Source organism: Hypomesus nipponensis, chromosome 3 (genome assembly GCF_054491055.1).
Source record: "Hypomesus nipponensis isolate SF chromosome 3, ASM5449105v1, whole genome shotgun sequence".
NCBI lineage: Eukaryota > Metazoa > Chordata > Actinopteri > Osmeriformes > Osmeridae > Hypomesus > Hypomesus nipponensis.
In genome coordinates this window covers 1,903,223-1,912,130 of record NC_140363.1, presented here as the reverse complement: position 1 = coordinate 1,912,130, position 8,908 = coordinate 1,903,223, and the positions used below count along the sequence as shown (strand labels likewise).

The 8,908-nt window shown below is 40.9% G+C and overlaps 1 protein-coding gene across 1 annotated transcript; it reads left to right on the top strand.

The window, feature by feature from the left end:
* The first annotated feature begins 6,981 nt into the window (after positions 1 to 6,981).
* Positions 6,982 to 8,622, top strand: nkx2-1 (NK2 homeobox 1). Its single transcript, XM_084683222.1, has 2 exons — positions 6,982 to 7,345; positions 7,949 to 8,622. The coding sequence occupies exons 1-2, from the start codon at positions 6,982 to 6,984 to the stop codon at positions 8,620 to 8,622; spliced, it is 1,038 nt and encodes a 345-aa protein (XP_084539348.1).
* The last annotated feature ends 286 nt before the right edge of the window (positions 8,623 to 8,908 follow it).

The following is an 8,908-nucleotide window of genomic DNA, read 5'->3' as shown; positions in this document are numbered from 1 at the left end:
CAATTGCCAGTAGCCTACAAGTTTACCACCGGGGCATATTGTTGATTCACCTAAATCGACATTCCAAGTTTTATTAATCCCCATAAAAACAGTATGAGCTACTTAAACTCACATTGGTTGAAAATTATTTTGCACATATTTTATTTTTGTATTTTATCAAATGTTGGTTACGAATGATATACAGATTACTTTTGACTAATGTGTGTGATTTTGGTATGGGCTTATAAGATATGCAGAGCACTGACAGCAGGGCCTATACAACACAAAAATGTGTGTGACTACATGGATTATCGTGTGCTTTCTAGTCTATATTTTTCCTAATTGGTTTTAATATTTTGTGTTGTCGTATAAAAGCACGCAATATAATTTTCCACGTTTGAAAGAGCTGATCTTTGTTGTATCAGGAATTGGAACTGTTATTCTTAATTTGTAAAGTTGTAGGCCTATGTTCGTTTTTTTTCATCTAATGGGCATATATGGCATCCAATTCTCAATCTTTTGTTCTAAATGTTTTTGCCCTTTTTATAAAGTATGAATAAACAGTTTGTCATATTTGCTTTTTTCAATGACTGTATTTTCCTACTTTTAGTTCAGTTTAATTTGCCATGTATCAAGTTATTTCAGGTATTCATATGGCCCGGATCAGTAAAATGTTAGTGTAGGCAATATTTTGGAACATTCTACAGTAATTCTGGAACATTTTAGTTTTGATTATATGTGGCTTAAATATATAAAAAATAGTATAAAAACATAAACATATCTTATATGTTATATATTATGTATATATATGGCTATATCATGTAGATGGGTAGTTTACGAAATATCACATTCACTAGTTTGATCGAAACCTAGACATTCACATTCTTTGTAAATTTGTTTTGAGTGTACTGAATCTATCGAACGCATCAAGAAATCGGCTAACGTTCCTTTTATGATGCAACTTCGTTAAGAACCGGAAAGCTGAGCAAACATTCTTAAGAGAACAGGCCTAGAATCAGCTGAGCATCACAATACTGGTAAACATTCAGTTCTGGAAGTCTAAAGCTTCTCTTTCTCTCTCACGAACACCAGTCTTGGCTTGTGAAGTTTACAGTAGGCCTCTTTCGTAAACAGGTGCAAGAAGTAAATGTAAGCAAATACTTTCCAAATCTATCATTTGGAAATCGGTTTGGAAAAAACATAGGCATCCATTATTTCAAATAGTAAATGCTGTATACAGTTGCAGTCAAATACAATCCTTTTTTGACACTTTTAATTTGTTTTTGGTTAAATTCTTACATTTTGGATGGCAAACCCATTGGCTCATACACAATAACGCACTGGAATAGGGCCCATGTGAAGGTGATTTCATGACGCATAGCATGTTTTTTGAGTCAGTTAATAAGTTAAAGCTCGTCTATTTTTGCTCATTCAAATGAAATATTATAGACATGGGGCATGACACCATGGATGAACGATACGTTATTACGGCGTTGGGGGTGTCTTTCACGACCTTAGGATGTTGTTTGCTCGTCCTGTGACCCAGTGTGCGTATCGTCGCTGTCACCTGGTCCTTTGTGCCGCCCGCTTGGGCCACCTTGTATCACATATGGAGGGGACTGGCCAAAGCCCTCTGCTCGCTACATCTCCCCTTAAACACTCTTTGTGTGTATGTGTCTCTCTTTGAATGGACTATTGTCCCTTCTCCAAAAGGGACCCAGACAAAATCCTTAGTGTTTCAATTCTCGTGATGTTTAATCAGTCCCTGCGACAAATTTATGAGGTTTAACAGCACAATGGCGTTTTAGAGCGTGGTGGGTTTTAAGGGTGACAAAGACAGGCTTTTAGAGGTTGCCATTGGTTTTTTAAGTTGGTTGGAGGAACTTCTCTGAATAGGATGAGTTCGATATTACCCATCCATCCTCTTCGTACAACAGCCCCTTGGGCTAACTGCAGTGAATACAAGATAGCATTTATATAAAAGTTTTTAGCAGCTCGCTATACGTGAATGTCAAACTTTGCTTTCCAAGAGCATTTTTAACATGAACCTAATTTGATATAGTGTTTTTTTTATATATAGTGAATGATCAACACGCAGCAGAAATGTGGTTTCGTTTCTCACTGGATGTGGGTCTAATGGTTCTTCTGAACTGGACTCTATAGCCTATTATGTGTGCCAGTCCCCTGTTGCTCTTTTGCACCTCAGTGTTGGTGACCACTGACGGTATTCCACACTAAGGATGTCATTCTCACATCCACCCTTGTGAAAAAACATATTTCACCAAAAAATAGTCTAAATGGTTTACATGAGTGTGTGAGATGATCCATGTCAGTTGACTTTGGGAATTCCAAGGTCTATGTTTTTGTTCAGTTCAGTTTCGTTTTTTTTTTTTTTTTGTGGTTGCAAGAATGTAGGCCTATATATCACATTGTTACACATACTGTACGAGCAGCCCTGAATAGGGTTGTGTTAGCCTACCAGAGGGAAGCGCCGTGTCTGTGTCAAATACTGGTAACGCGTCATCTGCTTTCGTGGACAGCATCCGATTGTCAACCTCACTGACAGTAGCGCGGACTCCATCTTCCGGGGGAAGAGGTGAACTGGTTCAACCTCGAGGTAGTGGGGCAGTGAGGCCAGTTGATGTTTTTCACTCAAACCTCCACTAGATGACAGCATAGCACATGCTATTTGTCGAGCTAGCCTGACACATCAACCACGCGTGGCATGGACTACACAGCAAGATGTGAATCTCTTTAGGTTTCTTGTCAGTAGCTTGTCTTGATTTCGTATTTCCGGTATTACTCTGAATTTTGTCAAGTTCAAACGTCTTGTTGTCCTCCATCCAAAGTAAAGTGATGGGGTGAATTTTATGATTACGTTAAAGCAATGTATTAAATAGCCTGTAGGGTACAATAAACAGTACGCTATACTTTCATCAGAAAATGTTTTTTCAAGAGCATTATCTCCCTCGCGATCAGCTCACAAACAACAGGCTGAACAAGAACAAAGCCCCGCACACGCCACTTCAAAGTCTCACCATTATTCCGAGGAATTAGCATGAGCATTTGGACTAATTAACGTTAATTGGCCGTAATAGCAGTGTTCCAGAACAGAAAAGAGCTCCTGATTTAGATGATTGCGTATGCCTTTTGAAATATGGTAATTAATGAAGGCATATACCCTGGAGGAAACACGTTATAATTCTAATTGCCCCTAATTGTATGTGTGTCGCGCATGGAATTATCACTGTAGGTGCGCTCACCTGTCGTCGAGAAATTATTTATTGGGAGAATTAGCGGATATGAGATAATAATGAATATCCAAGGAGTGACTTATCTCAAATCAAAATGCATTCTAATGCTCAGGAAGAAATACGTGATGGATGAAACGTGTGTTTTGGATGCAACTGCGTTTTCTACTAACACCGAGGTGGCGATTTAGCCTACAGGCTCATTCAAAAAAGTAATTGCACGACACATTGTTGTTCATTTGTGTCGATTTCTCAGTTATTTTAATTTTTTATCATCATTAGAAGTAGTAGGGCTACCGTATTTCTTCGAATAAACACAAGTTTATTACACAATGATATTTTTTGGTGCGGCATTTATTCGAGGGCGGCGTTTATTCGAGGGCAGCGTTTATTTGAGGGCGGCATTTAATTAGTAGGCTAAGAGAAAATTCGAGAATTGCAGCTGCAGTGCGGCCATAGACAAAGAATAGACAAGGAGGTCAAACGCAAAGCCTTGTAAAAATTGAAGCCGCGTGTGTCTACATTGTGTAGAAATCCGAAACAGCATGCCAAAACCATCTTACACTTCCAGCTTTCAAACAGAAAACTGTGCATAAAGCACTCACCAGCAGCAACAGATCTGTAGCAGCACCGGAACTTGGGGTTGATGAAAGGCGAATTCGCCAGTGTTGAAGTCGGCTACCTCGCAATATTGTAGGCTACATGTAATTGTCGTGATTACATTATTATAATGATCTAAGGAAACCTATATTCCCTTGTATAGCATGCAGCCAACGAGGTATGTTGTTTTGTGTCTGTTTATTACTTTGGTGAACGTTATTAAGTACATGCTGCACATGTACATTTTATGTTCATATTTCTTGTTATACTGTGGTTAGTTTTCACGTGGATTTGGAGAATAAACTTCAAATAATCCTATAGCAACAAAGCCACTTGTCTGCTAGTGCTTTGAGGGAATCTCAATACACTTGTGACTTACTTGTGTAATAAATACTGTGTTTTAATTTAACCAATTAAATAACCTTTATCAGATTTTACACAATGTTCATTTTTGGTGCGGCGTTTATTCGAGGGCGGCGTTTGATCGAAGAAATAGGCCTACGGTATTATATAGGCCATATATATATATTTGTTTTTTACATACAATTGCTTGTGCACAGTGCACGTAGTTTTTGTACGCATGAAACATAAGCTGTAGAGTCGAGCTGTTTACCAAATGTATCAATTGCATCATCTGGTGGTCAGTAGATAATATCCAATGTTCGCCAGCAGAAGACGCTGTCCTTCCTTCATTCCCTTGGAGACGTTTCTGTGCTTAGTCACTTGCATGTTAAAACCAAGCACAGTCTCTTTTACTCGAATGTAGGTCTGTGGCTAAACGTACAGCATAGCCTACCGTGGTTGTACAACGAGGATCACTTAAATGAACAAAACTGTATGGTTTGGATAATTAATTAATAATATGAAGCACTCATTTGGCCTACGGATTCAGTCTTCAGGAAGATACAGGCCGATGAGATCTGGTCTAGAATAAAGCCTAATAATTCATATTTAAGATTAAAGATTTAATTTAGAAAGCGGGGGTCCAGCGACAAGGTCTTTCTGGAAGCCGATTAGACATCCATAGAAACAAACTAGAATCGGTGATTACTATGACATCATTATATATGTCCTATTAATGTAACACCGCTCACCAGGCTAGGATACTCTAGCCTACTGGAAATATTATTAATTAACTAGTAATATGACAAGGTCTATCTGTAGCCCAATTTCACCCTTAGATTATGTAAAATGATCTAGATAAATTTGCCCACTGATCATTAGGCTATCATTTGAAAATTGAGTTAGGTTATTAGGTTATTAGAATAGAATTGTTTTCACCAAGATGGGGACATCGAAGACTGGAGTGTTAAGCTGTTGACTTAAAGGATCAGACAGTATTGTAAAGAGTTGTGTATTGTCGGTTCATAAACGCTGCGGAAAATGATTCAACGGCAGAAATCCCGTTGGTTAAAAAAAACACACAAAAAAACAGGTTACATAATACAGACATAACTCAGTTTGGCTCAAACAAAATCAAACAATAGTTTTATACTATCAACTTAACTCATAGCTACCGCATTTAAATGAGAGCAGCCTCTTAATTTACTGGACTATAGTTTATTACCAACATTATTACAAATGTTCTGCTGCTACTAGCCTGCCACTATTAATTAAATCAACAACGACAATATTCATTCCTACGTGATACCACCACTACAATTATATAATTGTAATGAAATACATAATACAAATACAACTAGGCCTACGGTTTTACTATTACAACTACAAATAATAACAATAAAATAAGAAGCTGTATAGGAAGATCAATAATATAGCACTTTTGAAGTTATAATATTTATGTTTAAGCTATATCGTATCGTAAAAGCGAAGGCTGTTAGGCTTATATGTAGGCTATTTTTCATTACTGTTATGGTTATTTTGTGTTCTGTTCTGTTGCAGTAATTGTTAATGTAATTTTAATTAATGTAACAATTTTTCTAACGGAAAACATTCATTTTCAATCATACGCCTATGAAAAAAGCACAAAGTTATTCATAGGCCAACCTGTGATAAGAGTGTGCGTATCTGGAGCTGGAGATGCTCGTGTAATCCTGTGACATACTGTGTCGTGCGCTCGACTATGTGAACCCTTCTGGATCGCGGCCTGTAGGTGAATTATCCTTCAGAGGTGAGGCAGGAAACATATCGCGTTTTACTTTTACGCAGAAACGAAGAATGATTGACTTCGAACATTAAGGCTCCTTGAACATTAGAGGGGGACGCGGCTGAGGGCTACCTGTCTGTTCTGCAGGAGAGGAGTACTTGAGCTCCGTACCTGAGAGACTCTTCTGCCGAACACATTTTTTCTCTTTTGACTGAATTTCTGAGAGGAGTGCATCTGAATTTAGGCGACACGCTGCTTGCGTCCAATGATATCAAATATAAAAGGGGTTAATCATTTACGCAGCCACTTAACACGCGGATGTGTATTTATTTACTTATCCGTCAATTTTCCTCCCTTGTCGCAAGTGCACTTTTGCATGTCTGAGTACGATAGGGCATAATACAAACACGCCTGCAATCACCAGAAGCCTCTCGTGGCCATTAAAAGTCAGTAGTTCAACTGAAGCTTTTTCAGAGACGGAGTGGTTCTCCAACTCTCAAGTCCAGCTAGGCCTCCTTTCATCAAGAGGTCCTCGTAAACATCACTACAGTTAATAAAGTGTATTGTGGCCACTGCGACCACGAGGCTACTGCGGCATGTTTATCCACGGTGACCTGACAATAACACTTCCACACCCAGATACAACTACGCTAAAACATATCCGGAGCTACTTCAGAAAAAAGAAATAAAACATTTATGCTCATGTGTTTCGATTATGGGTTTGTGGGAGGGGAACTCGTGTCTTGCCAACACGCAAGTCAAATTATGCTGGGCGCGAGGAGGATAGAGCAGCTATGTATTGTTGAACTAGTTGCTGATGCCCCGCCTCTGATGGTAGCCTTAAACCTGGCAGCCAGCTAAAACAAACGAAAGCCAGCACCGAGCTCCCACTCAATCCAATTAAGGCGGACTTCAGGCGCTCTCGTACGTGTTCATCTAGCAGGATCGACGTTGAGACAACAGGAACAGAGGGGCTTTGGCCAAAAAAAAACAGAAGGAGAGATTGCCTTGCCTTCTAATTTCTCCCTCTCCAGCCCCAGAACAATGTCGATGAGCCCTAAGCATACGACTCCTTTTTCTGTTTCCGATATCTTGAGTCCTCTTGAGGAGAGCTACAAGAAAGTAAGTATGGAGAATAACAACTTGGGGGCACCTCTCTCATCGTACCGTCAGCCGCAGGTATCTCAGGCGATGCAGCAGCACCACATGGGCCACAATGGGACAGTGTCCGCGGCTTACCACATGACTGCTGCCGGGGTATCTCAACTATCACACACGGCTATGGGGGGCTACTGTAACGGCAACCTGGGAAACATGAGCGACCTTCCGGCTTACCAAGACAGCATGCGGGGTAGCGCCACAGCCACGGGCTGGTACGGAGCCAATCCGGATCCACGCTTCTCAACCAGTAAGTACAATCGGCACATTTCTGACTTGATTCGGGTAGGTATAATTCTATGGTTTCATTTATTCCCGTTTACTCGTCACTGGCAATCGGCAACTTTTCTTGTCAATTCCATGTTTTAATTTGGACTTAAACGGTCACTGTGTCCCCGCCTTAGTTCAACTGACTGCTCTGACAGTTGGTTGCCTAGACACTCTGCACTTTCGAAAGCAGTCCACAACATTTATAAGTATGAATGTAAAATGGTATTTAGCCAAGTTGCAGTCTGATTTATCACTGAGGTAATGACTTTCGTGGTTAATGGTTTTATTTGCATTGGAAATATAATATTGGATAGATGCTTAACTCAACTGATATGATATTATCTCAGTCATGAATTCAGCAAGGCTTGTATCTATTTAATGCCCATATGTAAAATCCTGTAATTCATTTAATTACACAGAGCTTGAATTGCTCTTTAAGTATACATTTAAAAACGTTGTCCCTTTTTTATTCTGAAACATGTTCCCTTTTGCTCCCCACATCTAACAAATGGTGCATTATTATTGCTAATTCTTCCCCAAACCTCACGCAATGTCACTAATATAGACATGTTTTTGCTTCCAGTCTCACGCTTTATGGGTTCTTCATCTGGAATGAATATGGGCAGCATGGGGAGCCTGGGGTCCCTGGCGGACGTGGGCAAGGGCATGGGCCCTCTGTCAAGCACTCCGAGGAGAAAGAGGCGAGTGCTGTTCTCCCAAGCTCAGGTGTACGAGCTCGAACGACGGTTCAAACAACAGAAGTACCTTTCGGCCCCGGAGAGAGAGCACCTGGCGAGCATGATCCATCTGACGCCGACCCAGGTGAAGATCTGGTTCCAGAACCACCGGTACAAGATGAAGAGGCAGGCTAAGGACAAGGTGTCGCAGCAGCAGATGCAGCAGGAGAGCGGCTCCTGTCAGCAGCAGCAGCAGTCCCCTCGACGGGTGGCTGTGCCGGTTTTGGTGAAGGACGGCAAGCCGTGCCAAGGTAGTGCTCATACTCCGACCACCGCAGTGCAGACTCACCACCAGCAAGGGGGTAATGCAATGATCATGTCCAATAACAGTTCGGCCCTCGGGCAGCACCAGAGCCAGCAGGTGGGCAGTGCAGGTCACTCTCCAGATTTAGTTCAGCACTCGGCCAGCCCGCCGTCTCTACAGACCCAAGTGGCCGGCCTCTCTCACCTCAACTCCTCCAATGCCGAGTATGGAGCGGCCTTGCAGTGCTCTGCATTATTGTACGGCAGGACATGGTGACAGCAAAACAGACATAAAAAACAAAACACACCACTGCAACAAACAAAAAACATTTGCAGCTAATGAGAAATTGTACTTAATGTGCGTGTGAACAAACACCATGCAAATTGGTTTCCATTCTCCTGAAAATGTTTATTTCGTTTTGACGGCTGGATTTGCTACCAGCATCTGGAAGGCTTGCGGACAAGATTTAGTAATCCCAAATACTATGAGGATATGGGAGTTCAAACCTTACACCTGGAATTATTTATGTAAATTATACCGAGATCCTTAGCCACTTCAGAAA

What these genes read in the sequence shown, in the direction of transcription:
- nkx2-1 (XM_084683222.1), top strand. Translation starts at nt 6,982, where the DNA reads ATGTCGATGAGCCCTAAGCATACGACTCCTTTTTCTGTTTCCGATATC. An exon ending in GGATCCACGCTTCTCAACCA is followed by an intron (nt 7,346 to 7,948) that starts GTAAGTACAATC and finishes TTTTGCTTCCAG; the next exon opens with TCTCACGCTTTATGGGTTCT.